Source organism: Nicotiana tabacum, chromosome 24 (genome assembly GCF_000715075.1).
Source record: "Nicotiana tabacum cultivar K326 chromosome 24, ASM71507v2, whole genome shotgun sequence".
NCBI classification, from domain to species: Eukaryota; Viridiplantae; Streptophyta; class Magnoliopsida; order Solanales; family Solanaceae; genus Nicotiana; species Nicotiana tabacum.
The window spans coordinates 83,041,805-83,055,512 of NC_134103.1; the positions used below are offsets into that span (position 1 = coordinate 83,041,805).

The window sequence follows — 13,708 nt, forward strand, 5'->3', positions numbered from 1 at the left end:
ATATTACACTCACATTTGATACCACATTGAGTTGGAATTATTCGGCGAAGCTCGTGAATCTCTGGAGAACCATATGAAAGCTTGCCAACGACAACATATTGGAGGCCTTCAATCATGTTCATTCTATCTACTTCTGCCTCTGTGAATTTAACCACTGGTTGGTCATTCAAATACACTGCTCATCGCAGTGGAATGGGTTGAATTGAAGCTGCAGCAGTAGCCATCACTGGAAGATTTAAAGAATTTGGTTTCAAAATCTTAGAGTAATCTAGATGGGCTGGGTTGGCGTTAGTTGTTTTATGTTGTTGTGCAACGCTGGGGAAGGGCAGATCAGCCGGAAAATCCAGCTGGTCGCCGGCCATTGTGGCCATTGAAGCCTAAAGCTCCAGCTTGTCCGCGATGAACAACAACGAAGTCACTGTTCATGGTACTGTTTGGCACTGTTCACTGCTACAGTGACGACAGATATTTTTTTAAGATCGATTGATTGATTAATTTTTTTGGACAAATTTTTTTCAAATATTTAATTAATTAACGAAACCTGCGACCCGATTCGTTTCTTTTCCAGATTATTTTAAATCCTTTTTCCCAGAATATTTCAAACGAGAAACATTTCCACATGTTCCAACAGCCATGGCTGTTTCTGAAAGATTACAAACCTTTTTAGAAACAATGCCAGAAAATGACTATAAATATGCCTTGATCCCAGAATCTTTCCTTACGAAATTTTTTTTAGCTTCTTCTCCTTCTTCTGCACAATTAAAATTCCAGTGTGGTTTACAGCCTTCGAGTGGTTCGCTGTTTCACCGGTGTTTTTGGTACCAACACTCTGGTGAGTTAAATCGTTCTATCTTTAGAGGATAATATTCCAGCACATCGGGTATTTGAGGGGAATAATTTTCTTAAAGACACACTGTGCATTCAGTGGGCTCGATTTTATTCCGAAATTATATTTCAGATTCAGCTTCATTATTTCGACATTTTGTTGCTACTAATTTTCTGTTTCTTCTTCTGTTTTAGAAAATTTACTATTTTATTATTTATTATAGTAATACAGATTGTCTAACAAAGATTGCTCTTGCGAGTTAAATAAAGTGAAAAGGTAGACTTTTTTGTTTCTTTTAGTGAAACCCCATATTAAAAAGAGATGATTCTTAAATTTTCTGTAAGGATTTTAGCAGTTTCGTTTAAAAATGGTAAGCGGGAGGGGGGGGGGAGTGAAGTTGGCTCTTGGTTTGAGCCTTTGTGCTTATATTCCCAGAAACAATGGATGGTAATAATGACAGTGGACGTTCTGCAGTTTCTGCCAAGTTCGACAAAGCTAATACCTTTCACAAATAATAATTTCTATTTCTACTCAAACTTTATCATTATTATTTATTTAGTAGTGCAAATGAGCAGCTTTCAGTGATATAGATTCAGTAATGCAGTATATGAATAAATACATAGTGGAATAACTCATTGAGGCAAATGAGCAAACACCTTATGACCATCTTTTTATACTAAATAAGAGAGTTTATGTTGTTCTCCCAAGACAAATTTAAATAAATTCAATCCAGCAGCACTTGCGATTCCGGGAAAAATAAAATTAAAATTTATTATCCACTTTCACTTCAGAAATTGGATGCAAAAATAAATTTAACTTAGTTTAAACAGTCTAATCCAATAGAACTTCTGATGCAAAAAGGACTTTAAAGAAGCTATGGATAAAAGGCGAAAGAGATGGCAAAGATAGAACCATATGAAGGGTTACAAAATAGGCGTTATGGGTCAACGTGTTATAGTGGTATTGCAAGTGGGGACACAAAAAAGTAAACTTAGACCAAAATGGACCTTGGTTGGCAAGTTGGCATGACGACCCCCAACTGCTTCCCAAGCGGCTTCTATATAATAGTATGGCTTTGGTAACCAGGCGTCAAAGCTGAAAATAACGGGAGCAGCACTTGTCGTCACCCCTAACTTTGTTATTGCAAAAAGAAATTGATAGGAGACAGTGGTAACAACTTGAAATCTCACATGAAATAAGGAAAAATGAGAGATCAATTAGATAATGAAGCTATGGATAAAAGGTGAAAGAGAGAGCAAAGATAGAACCATCTGAAGGGCTACAGAATAGGCGCCATGGGTCAACGTGTTATAGTGGCATTGAAAGTGGGGACACAAAGATGTAAAATTAGACTGAAATGACTGTTGGTCGGCAAGCTGGCATGACGACCCCCAGCTGCTTCCCAAGCAACATCTATATAGTAGTATGGCTTTGGTAACCATGCGTCAAAGCTAAAAATAACGGGAGTAGCCCGTGTCGTCACCCCGAACTTTATTATTGCGAAAAGAAATTGACAAAAGACAGTGGTAACAGCTTGAAATCTCACATGAAATAAGGAAAACTGAGAGATAATGATCAGAGAACGAAGCTATGGATAAAAGGCGAAAGAGAGAGCAAAGATAGAACCATTTGAAGGGCTACAGAGTATGCGCCATGGGTCAACATGTTACAGTGGCGTTGCAAGTGAGGACACAAAGAAGTTAAATTAGACCTAAAAGACCAAAATGACCCTTGGTCGGCAAGATGGCATGACGGCCCCTAGATGCTTCCCAAGCAGCTTCTATATAGTAGTATGGCTTTGGTAACCAGACGTCAAAGCTGAAAATAATGGGAGCAACACGTGTCGTCACCACGAACTTTATTATTGCGAAAAGAAATTGACAAAAGAAATTGATAACAACTTGAAATCTCACATGAAATAAGGAAAACTAAGAGATCAATCAAAGAACGAAGCTATGGATAAAAGGAGAAAAAGAGAGCAAAGATAGATCCATCTGGAGGGTTACATAATAGGCGCTAGGGGTGTCAATGGTTCGGTTCGGCCAGTTATTTTATAAAATTTGTACCATATCAATTTTTCGGTTATTTTATTATGTATAACCAAAATTAGACTTTTCGAAACCGTCTCAGTCATGTCGGTTTCTCTTCGGTATCGGTACGGTTAGGTTAATTTTTAGTATTTTTTTAAATGTCATATAAAAGTCATCCGTAGAAGTAGAATGCAATAACATACGTACTTTTATAGGACTTAACAAAACTCTCTAGATATTTTTACTATTAAAGTGTGATGAATTAAGAAAACATGAAAGATAGCCAGAGTAGAGATCCATCAGCTATTCTATAGCAACGTAAAAGAAACTAAGCAAAGAGAGAAAAAAAACCACGGGTGGAAAGATATATTTTAAACGGGACTTAAAAGTGGCTTCGTGGGGTCGTTTCCACTCAATTTTGGGTTTTCACGGGAACGCGGCGTTCACACTTCATAGGAGTGCAAAGTTTATGAGAGGTAGCGCGTAAAATTCATTCAGTCATTTCGTCGAACAGTTTCGTGATAAAATATAGCTCGCTTCTTGTGGATGGAAGTAGCTGAATTGGATTTATGTCTCGAAAAAGACTTGCATTCTCCTTCTTCCTTCGTGGGAATCACGGTCACCACTATCCCAATTTGCCAAAAAGTAATCTAATTGGTCTTTCTCGATCCACCAGTAGTGTCCTCGTTCCCCAGCGGAGTTTCCCACATGGTTTTGCTCTCTCAAGGTCTAATAGGGTTAATTTCTTCAATTCGGGAATCAGGTTCTCTACTTTTTCTTCCTCAAGCAATTCATGCAGTGATTCTGAACAGGAAGATAGTAGTGAACATTCAGTACTAGATCATAAAAAACCATATTCTGATTTAGATCTCGAAACTATTGAAGCTATTTTTAGAGAACCCGGAAGCAATGCTGCTCAAGTGCATAACAAGCTTGAGCAATGTGGTGTAAGGCCCACACAAGAACTAGTAGCTGAGGTGCTTTCCCGTGTACGGAATAACTGGGAAGTTGCATTCACTTTCTTCATTTGGGCCAGTAAACAAACAGGTTATGTGCACTCTGTGCGTCAGTACCATTCTATGATATCTATACTTGGCAAAATGAGGAAGTTTGACACTGCGTGGTCATTGATTGATGAAATGAGAGGTGGGAAAGATAGACCATCTCTTGTGAATCCTCAGACACTCTTGATTATGATTAGGAAATACTGTGCTGTTCATGATGTGGGGAAAGCTATCAGTACTTTTTATGCGTTTAAACGGTTTAAATTCGATATGGGAATGGAAGAATTTCAAGATCTTTTATCCGCGCTTTGTCGCTACAAAAATGTAAAAGACGCGGAGCACTTGCTTTTTTGCAATAAGAATGTTTTCCCGTTGAATACCAAGAGTTTGAATATCATTCTCAATGGATGGTGTCTTGCCCTTGATGATTTAAATGAGGGAAAGAGAATTTGGAGGTTCATGAAGGAGAAAGGGATTCCCCGTGATGTTTTTTCGTATTGTAGTATCATGTCTTGCTATTCGAGAGCCGGTAGACTCAATGTAGTGCTTAAGCTTTTCAATGAGATGAAATTGAATGGGGTTGCAGCGGATGTTAAAGTACACAATGCTGTGATTCATGCTCTTGCGAAAGGCAGGCTGGTTAAACAAGCTAGGAGTGTGATGAAGATGATGGAAGAGAATGATCTCACTCCAAACACTGTTACTTATAACTCATTAATCATGCCTCTCTGCAAAGCTCGATTGCTAGATGAAGCTCAGGAGGTCTTCAATGAGATGATTCAACGAGGCATACATCCTACTGTTCGAACTTACCATGCATTGCTTCGTTGCCTTAGGACGGGAGAAGAAGTGTTCGAGCACTTGCAGAAGATGAATATGATGGGCTGTATTCCAACTCATGACACTTATATAATGTTAATTCGGAAGTTCTGCCGATGGTGCCAGCTTGATAATGTCTTCAAGCTGTGGGGCGAGATGAGCAAGAATGGCTTGGACCATGATCGGAGCTCATACATAGTGCTGATACATGGACTCTTTCTGAATGGAAAAATCGAGGAGTCATACAAATACTATCAAGAAATGAAGCAAAAAGGTTTATTGTCGGAGCCCAAGATAGATGAGATGCTTCAGGCTTGGGTAGCTGGCAGGAGCGATTTTCAAGAGAATAAAGTAAAATGCAGTCAGGAGAACAAAGAGAGGGTCAAATTTGAAAAAGCCGATAAAGAAAGGGATTACCTTAAAATACCTGAAACACGAAGAGTTATGAGAGAACGCGGCTTCTCCTTTTGGGATTAGTAGATTAGGTGTTGATTGCTAAATTAGCGTAGGGATTCTGGCTCGGGTTCCTGACCAACAGGTGCACGAGGTTTCTTCCATTTAGATTGTTTTGCAGAATGTTCTTGGTTTGCTACTGGTCCATGTACTGGAAATGTACGATTATGGATAAAGCAAGTTGCTTCTCACATATACTTGGCAATTCTTGTGATCTGAGATACTTGATATAATTCAGTTACCTATCCGTAGTTGTTTGTCTTAAGAAATTCTCTTCACATTTCCTAAGATAACTCTGATCCATCGGATTATATGCCAAAAACTTGATTTGCCATGTTAATGCCGCAACGTACGTTTGTGTTTCCATTCCAGAAGAAAAGGTTTTTGACTTTCCATTGGTACAGGGGAGGATTTTGGGACTTGAACAGGGAGTGATCAGAGAAGAAACAAAACTTTGTAGATGGTATTTTCAATTCAATACTAGTGTTCCCTCTTCCCTTCAGTATCGCTAGTTTGAATGGTCATGCCATTTCCTTTTTTAAAACTTCGGATAGAATGTGGTTTTTGGTTAATTAATAAGCATATCGTCTGCTTCTGATCTCTTGCTTGTGATATATCTGAAATGGTTACTTCTTCAACATATCTGAAATGGATTCTATGATCTTTTAGGATTCTTTGACTGCTGCTTAATGTGCCAACATACTCTACGAGCTGCTAAATGACTTGGAGAGCTCTTGAGGGTAAAAAATCAGTTTGAGGATATTATATTGTTTCATGCGTGCGATATATTACCCTGAGCACATATCATATATTAAGTTTATCCTTGTCAGAGATAGATCTTTTTTTCTTTTCTCTGGTTACTTGTTAGAAGATAACTGTTGAGAACTTTTTGTACTTTGCTTGCTACCAGCTAGCTAATTTGATGAAGTTTGACATATGCGCTAAAAGCACAGGCTTTATTATAATCTTCATACTGCTAAACAAATACTCAAGTATATATAATCGTCATTTATTATTGAAAAAGAATGAGGAAAGGACATTCTAATTTCTATGGCAGAATTAAGGTGATTTAGTTCAAGTCACATTGGACTCTGCTAAAGTATAATCTTTACTGCTGCATCATTTTCCTTTCATATTCTTGTCAAGTAATAATAGTTGACACGTCCAAATTCCGAAAGGGGGAACCCAAAGCAAAAATTTGGACACCTCAAACACCAAACACAAGACGACAGTAAGCAATCAAACCTACGACACACAAACCAACCTAGGCATTATTTTTTATTTGGAAAAATGGCAATGTATAGTCACCCTGAAAATATTGGCCGAAAATTAGATATTTTTTTTTATATTTCTTGTATATATATATATATATATATATATCTGCATATTATATACAAAGAAATATACAAATTTTATATATTTTTACAGCTATCATATATAAGTAGTGTTGGCAACGGACTAAAAGTGATCTTTACCCTTTATTTTTTCTTAGTGGTCTGTGGTCCAATTCTCTTCATCTCAATCTCCCACTATCTTTTTTTCCCCTCTTTCTCCTTTTAGACTTTGCACTCAGAACCAAATTCAAAATATTAAATAAGTGTATATATATTATCCCCTCCGTTTCAATTTATGTGAATCTGTTTGATTGAGTATGAATTTTAAGAAAAAAATGAAGACTTTTGGAATTTGTGGTCCTAAACAATTCAAAAAGGGCCCAGTATTTGTATGGTTATAAAAGCTTCTCATTAAGGGTAGAATTGTAAGTTTAAGCAAAATTGTTTTCAAATTTAGAAAGGGGTCATTCTTTTTTGAACGGACCAAAAAGGAAATAGGTTCACGTACACTGAAACGAAAATAGTATTATATCATTTCATATTCGTTGCTGGCAGCGAACCTGCTTGTTCTATATCATTTCATATGTGAACCTTCTTATGTCCAAAAGCCCACTTTGCCTTGCATTTCTTTTAGTTTTCCTCATATAAAGGTCCAGTAAATTTGCGCTTTTTTCTTAGTATATTGCCTTTTATTATCAGCATGTTGTTTTACTTTAACTCATCTCATCGGTATATCTCAATACCAGGAATCACAGAAAAGAATATTAAATCAAAACCGCGCTACTATCCTATTAATTGACATAATTGTAGACCAATTTGGTAGCACCTTTGTTTTGAGTAGAAAATATCATTGATATTCCCTTTAGCTTTTAAGTGGGCGGCACATTTTAAACCTTGTGATATTACATTGAATTTATTATTATTGTTGTTGCGTGTTTTAAACATAAAAAACAAAAAGAAACTTTACGCAGTTAGGGTCCATTGATTACAAGGATAAGAAATTATAATCCCAAGATTAAATGTGGGATGATTTTATTCCCACTTGATAGAATTTTTAATTTTCATATCAACAATCCCGCAATATTTACACCACAATTGCATTATTATTTTTATTCCGCACTCTATGTGTGAAAGAGAATCTTGGCGTAACTGGTAAAGTTGTTGTCATATAACCCTTATGGTCTGGACCTCGCGCATAGCAAAAATTTAGTGCACTGGATTGACCTTTTTGTCGGTGATAAGATTTTCGTGATTACTAATTCCTTAAAGTCTTCAAAATCACACATTTGCCTTTTCCCAAGACTTTCCCCCTAAAGTCTTTTAAGAAAGCTAAAATTAAAGTTAAAAATAAAAATTTCTCCAAATTTGTCTAATTTAAACAAAACAAATGTTTTATGATATACCTTATATATCACATTTTTAATTCAATAAACCAAATATCTATCAATATATATATATATATATATATATATACTAAATAATAATTTATTATATAATCTCTGTATTATAATTCTACTTTAATAATTCTGTATAAGTATTTACAAACTAAACTGAATCCTTATGGCTCGTTTTGTACGAGGGAAAAAGAATAAGTAATCCCATAATTAAATTTGAGATAAGTTTATTCCATATTTGATTGGGATAAAAATCATAGTATTCAGTTATCCCAAATTTGTAGTGTTATATTTATTTTTATGGGAGGGTGAGATAATAATTCTGAGATAGTTAATATTTGGATAATTTATTTTCTAACCAAATGACTCCTTGAGATAAATTAATCAATATCTTTAAAAGTTTTTGAAATTAGAGCCGAAATTTAAACAGTGCATCAGTCCTGTCCGCACCTTAAGACGTGCTGAATACAAAACAAATTAATTTGTATTCAGCACATGCAACCCACTTCTGACAGTAACGTGCCTACTCTGAGCTAGAATTTCGACTATCAATTCGGTTGAACTAGTAATTTGTGTTTAAATAGTATATTTGTATTAAAAATTAATTAAATATTAAATTTACAAACTCACTTATTAATACTTGAAGTCTCTTTTAAAATTGAGAACCCACTGTACCCGTGTTATTGCTGCAATTTTCACTGTCATGGCGTAAAAAAGGGCGTCGCATTTCCTACGAATAAAAGAAGAAGAAATCGTTGATATATTACATTTTTCTGTTTTTTAAATGCTGCTTCAGATTTGTAAGCTGACAACTTTAACCGATCATTTTCACGACAACGATCGATAACTGGCTATGACCAACTTCCTTTTTCAACGGTTGATGTCTCCCTTGTTTCTTTCAGAAAGTTAACAACAGACTTATAAATATCTTTTTTCTACACTTTCTCTACAGTGCATCTTCTACCAATTCTGCTTTCCTTAGTTTTGAGGTATGCCCTTAACATCTTTTCTTTCATATCAAGTGTAGTTCTTTTTTCTGAGCTTATTGTTGCCTGTTAATTCTGAGATTTTCTTGATTTTCATTCAAGTACTTTATATATGAGCTCAATTTTATGTAAAATGAGTAGGTCTGAATATAGAACATAGAACTGAGTGAATGATGAAAGTATTTGCTGCCCCCTTTTATTATTTGTTTTTTTAAAAATAAATCTAATGGTGGCAAGAATCTAAAGATAGTCCAGATAATCTGTGATCATATTTCAATCTTTTCTTTCATACTCTATTTGTTTCAAAAATATTGACATTATTTCCTTACTAGTCTGTTTCAAAAAGATTGGCACATATTGACACTACTTCCTTATCTTTTAAGAAGATTGGCATATTCATTATTTCCTTAATAGAAAGCATTTATAGCCACACAGATGCTATAAGACCACAAGTTTCAAAAGTTTTACTGCCATAGAAACGCTATGGCTTATTGAATATCACATATCTCAAAAGTCATTTTTATTAAAATTTGTGCCAAATCAAAATAGGACAATCTTTTTAAATGAGGGAGTATCAAGTATAGTTTTTTCTTAAAATTTATTTTATTTTATGGTTACCGGCAAATTCTGGTGTTTTCTGGATTTTCATACAGGTAGGTAGATATATGAGCTCAATTTTAAGTTAAGTGAGCAAAGCTGCATCTAGAATATAGAGTTGAGTTAGTAATGCAAGTTTTTGCTACCCCCTTTAATTTTTTTAACTTAAGAATCTAATGGTGGCAAGAATCTAAAGATAGTCCAAGATAATCTGTGATAAAATTTCAATCTTGGTAATGCATGATTTAATGTTTGTTTTTCTTCAATGCCCTTGTCAATGTCTTTTATCTTTTTTATGGTTTTGGAGAATTTTGTGTGTTTTTTTCCCCACATTTAGAGCTTAGAAAGTGTATATGGTTTAACACAGATACATATAACGTATATGGTTTAACACAGATACATATAACAAATCACAGTTGGTATTATTGACAATGAGCTTTAATTTGAGAACTTATGAATTAGGTTAAAATGGATCCAAGGTTCAATAATTTTCCAACTTCTATGAATGGATTCAGTCTGGAGAACCAATCCGTACACATTTCTTCGAATCGTTGGAAGAATAATGAACCAAGATTTGAAGCTATTTATCAAGATCAGAAGCTAGTCAATGGTCCAAGATTTGAAAATAACTTTGTCCCAAAAAATATTGGTGGAATTCAATCAGTTTCTAATGACCCTTTACCAACAAGCAATATAGCATTGACTTCTGATATTGGTGCTGAGGATGAATACAATGAAGACTTTGATTTCTCTGATACGGTTTTGAGCTATATAAATCAGATGCTTATGGAAGAAGATGTGGAGGATAAGACACATATGCTTCAGGAGTCGTTGGAATTTCAAGCGAAAGAGAAGTCATTCTATGAGGCCCTCGGCAAGGAATATCCGCCTTCACCTCAGCAAAACCTGTCGATTACTTACCAGAATGGTGAGATACCAAATGAGTACTGCTCAGGAAGTCTGTATAATTTTACAAGTAATAGCAATGACAGTAGTGATTACCTAACTGATCCAACGGTTATTAACATTTCCAATGATCTTAAGTCCTCTTATGTACAAGGCCTTTCAGTTTGTAATGGTACTTACTCTTCGATTAGCTCATCGAGTAGCATAAATAATATTGTAGATGGGTTCTTAGACTCTCCTGTAAGTCCTCTTCATAACCCTGATATATATAACGACAGCTACCCGATTTGGAACTTTAGGAAAGGAGTGGAAGAAGCAAACAAGTTCCTCCCAACTAATATTAAGTTGTTGGACAATGTGGATATCAATGGCTTGTTGCCTCTGGAGAAAAGAGGAGAAAGTGGTTGTGTGGCTGCTCGGGTGGAGAAAAGGGATGAGGGAGAGGTTTCACCTACAGAGCCGAGAGGGAGGAAGAATCCTCATAGGGATGATAAGGATTTACTAGAAGAAGAAAGAAGTAGCAAACAAGCAGCTGTTTTTACAGAATCAACAGTTCGTTCAGAGGAGTTTGATATAGTTTTGCTGCATAGCTTGGGAAATGGGAAGGAAGCATTGGAAGCTTATCGCGAGAGCTTGAAGAATGCTAGAACGAAAAATACGGTGCAGAATGGGCAATCAAAAGGATATAATGGAGGGAAGGGCCGCGGCAAGAAACACAGTGGTAAAAAGGAAGTCGTAGATTTAAGGACTCTTTTAATAAATTGTGCACAGGCTGTTGCTGCTGATGATTGCAGGAGTGCAACTGAACTGCTGAAACAGATCAGACTCCATTCATCTCCTTTCGGAGATGGCAATCAGAGATTGGCTCATTGCTTTGCGGATGGTATGGAGGCACGCTTGGCTGGCACTGGTAGCCAGATTTATAAGGCCCTTGTCAATAAAAAAACATCAGCAGCCGATTTTTTAAAGGCCTATCACTTGTATCTCGCGTCATCGCCATTCAGGAAGCTTTCGGATTTTGCCTCAAACAAGACAATCATGACAAAAGCAGGGAATGCTGCAAGGGTCCATGTCATTGACTTTGGTATCCTCTATGGCTTTCAGTGGCCTACGCTTATTCAACGTATCGCAGCAAGAGAAGGTGGGCCCCCTAAGCTTCGCATTACTGGTATAGAGTTTCCCCAACCTGGTTTCAGGCCAGCAGAAAGAATTGAGGAAACAGGACGCCGTTTGGCTGATTATGCTCAGACCTTTAATGTTCCATTTGAATACCATGCAATTGCAAAGAAATGGGAAACTATCAGACTTGAGGATTTAAAGCTTGAAAAAGACGAATTTCTTGTTGTCAATTGTTTGTATAGATTTAAGAACTTGCCTGATGAGACCGTGTTAACTGACAGTTCGAGAACTCTTGTTCTCGATCTTATAAGGAAAATCAATCCGGACATTTTCATCCATGGGATTGTCAATGGGGCCTATAGTGCCCCATTTTTTGTCACGCGTTTTCGTGAGGTCCTTTTTCACTTTTCTGCACTTTTCGATATGCTGGAAGCTAATGTACCACGTGAGTCTCCAGAACGAATGTTAATTGAGAGAGAGATCTTTGGGAGGGAAGCCCTGAATGTCATAGCTTGTGAGGGGTGGGAAAGAGTTGAACGGCCAGAGACATATAAGCAATGGCAAGTTCGTAATCTAAGGGCAAGGTTTATGCAGATACCTTTTGAACGGGAAGTCATGAATAGGGCAACGGAAAAGGTGACATCAAGCTATCACAAAGACTTTGTACTCGACGAAAATAACAAGTGGCTATTGCTAGGGTGGAAAGGGAGAACAATATATGCATTATCTTGTTGGAAACCTATTTAAGAAATCTGCAAGGCATGTTTTTAACATGCTTTCTTTTGAACATAAAGTTGTCCTTTCACATATTTGGAGAAATCAAACAATACAGAGGTAAGTCTCTTGATCTTTTTCACATGTTCTCTTCTTGTTCCTCTTCATCTTTAACATTAAAAAGTGACTGAATATGCCACCCATGCAGGTAAATGGCGAGCTTGTGGTGTTGTTAAAGCTAATAAATATTTGCTCACACGAGCGATATGTTGCTAAACTTCAGCATGCTTGTTCAGTACTGATCAATATATGATCAGACAAGGTGAGGCTTCAGAAAATGTTCTTGCCAACCGATGATGAAGTTGAATTACCAGCAGATAATCGTTGCTGCAAAGTGTGTAGCACATACCTGCTACCTTTCACCAGCACAAGTACCGCTTGTAACTCTCCTCATCATCGAGTTTTAGGCAGATATGAAAAGATTGCCTAGTATTTTTTTGTCTCTAGTGGAATTTGATTTCTTGTCGGTCGAGACCTTTTATCCCATTTCACTGACCATAAGGCTACACCCTGGGGTGCCTTATGTGCAAGGCGTTTGTTATTAAACATTACTAGTGTTAGAACCCGCGCGATGCGCGGAAAATTTGATAGAATATTAATCTTATAAAATTATGATCTAATATATTAGACTATATTTATAAATATTAGTTATATTTTATTATTTAATATACTGTGCAGAAATATAACAAAATCTATTCGAACTCAAAGGATACACATCATATAGTAACAAATAAATTGTTTGTTCCTTATTTATTCTTATTGTCAAATTAGCAAGTAGTTAATACTATACATTTACTAATGTGACTTTTTATTAACTTGTCAATCGGCTTAATATTTTGATACTATTTCTCTTATAATATAACCTAGATATATATTTTTACTCTTGAAATAAAATTATTTTTTAAACTTATGTTATATTGTTCAAAAAATTTCAATTATCTAAATTTATTGATAATTCTTTTGAGTGTTATTTATTTATCTTTTATTTTTTAATAAATTTAAAATATAAATATCATAAAATTATCTTTATCCCTTTTTTTCATACATTCTTTTCTACTGTAATATTTGATTAGTTTTCTCATTTTGTAGTTTACTGAATGTAATATTTTATACTAAGTTATAATTTTGAATTCATAAAAAATATAAAGAGATAAGCATTTTATTATTTTTATAAAAAAATCTACTAATATTTTAATAATTATTAATTTTTGTTATATATATAACATGCTTATCTTATATATAATATCATAATAGTATCTTTATATTTTTCATTATGAAATTATTAGTTCTATTTATTAACTAAATTTCCTAAATGAGAAATTTTATTAGTATATACATTTTACGTTATCGCTTGAATATGTTTTTTTACTATTCTTTTTTTATAACCATTTATTTATTATGATTTTAGTTATGTGTATATGTACGACTTTTCTCATCATAATTCTAATTATAAGTGTTATATTTTT

The 13,708-nt window shown here is 35.2% G+C and overlaps 2 protein-coding genes across 3 annotated transcripts; both read left to right on the forward strand.

Moving 5' to 3' along the window:
- Positions 1-3,266: 3,266 nt before the first annotated feature.
- Positions 3,267-5,401, forward strand: LOC107796332 (pentatricopeptide repeat-containing protein At5g15010, mitochondrial-like). The gene has a single exon (XM_016619085.2). It carries the CDS (start codon positions 3,426-3,428, stop codon positions 5,154-5,156), a length of 1,731 nt encoding a protein of 576 aa, XP_016474571.2. The 5' UTR covers positions 3,267-3,425; the 3' UTR covers positions 5,157-5,401.
- A 3,143-nt stretch (positions 5,402-8,544) lies between these two features.
- On the forward strand, positions 8,545-12,900 carry LOC107796331 (scarecrow-like protein 9). 2 transcript variants are annotated; one of them, XM_016619084.2, is made up of 3 exons: positions 8,545-8,849; positions 9,906-12,302; positions 12,391-12,900. In XM_016619084.2, the coding sequence occupies exon 2, from the start codon at positions 9,912-9,914 to the stop codon at positions 12,213-12,215; it is 2,304 nt and encodes a 767-aa protein (XP_016474570.1). In that variant the 5' UTR covers positions 8,545-8,849; positions 9,906-9,911; the 3' UTR covers positions 12,216-12,302; positions 12,391-12,900. The 2 variants fall into 2 exon arrangements, with proteins under 2 accessions (XP_016474570.1, XP_075104542.1); XM_075248441.1 differs by lacking the exon at positions 8,545-8,849 and having other exon boundaries at positions 8,871-12,302.
- The last annotated feature ends 808 nt before the right edge of the window (positions 12,901-13,708 follow it).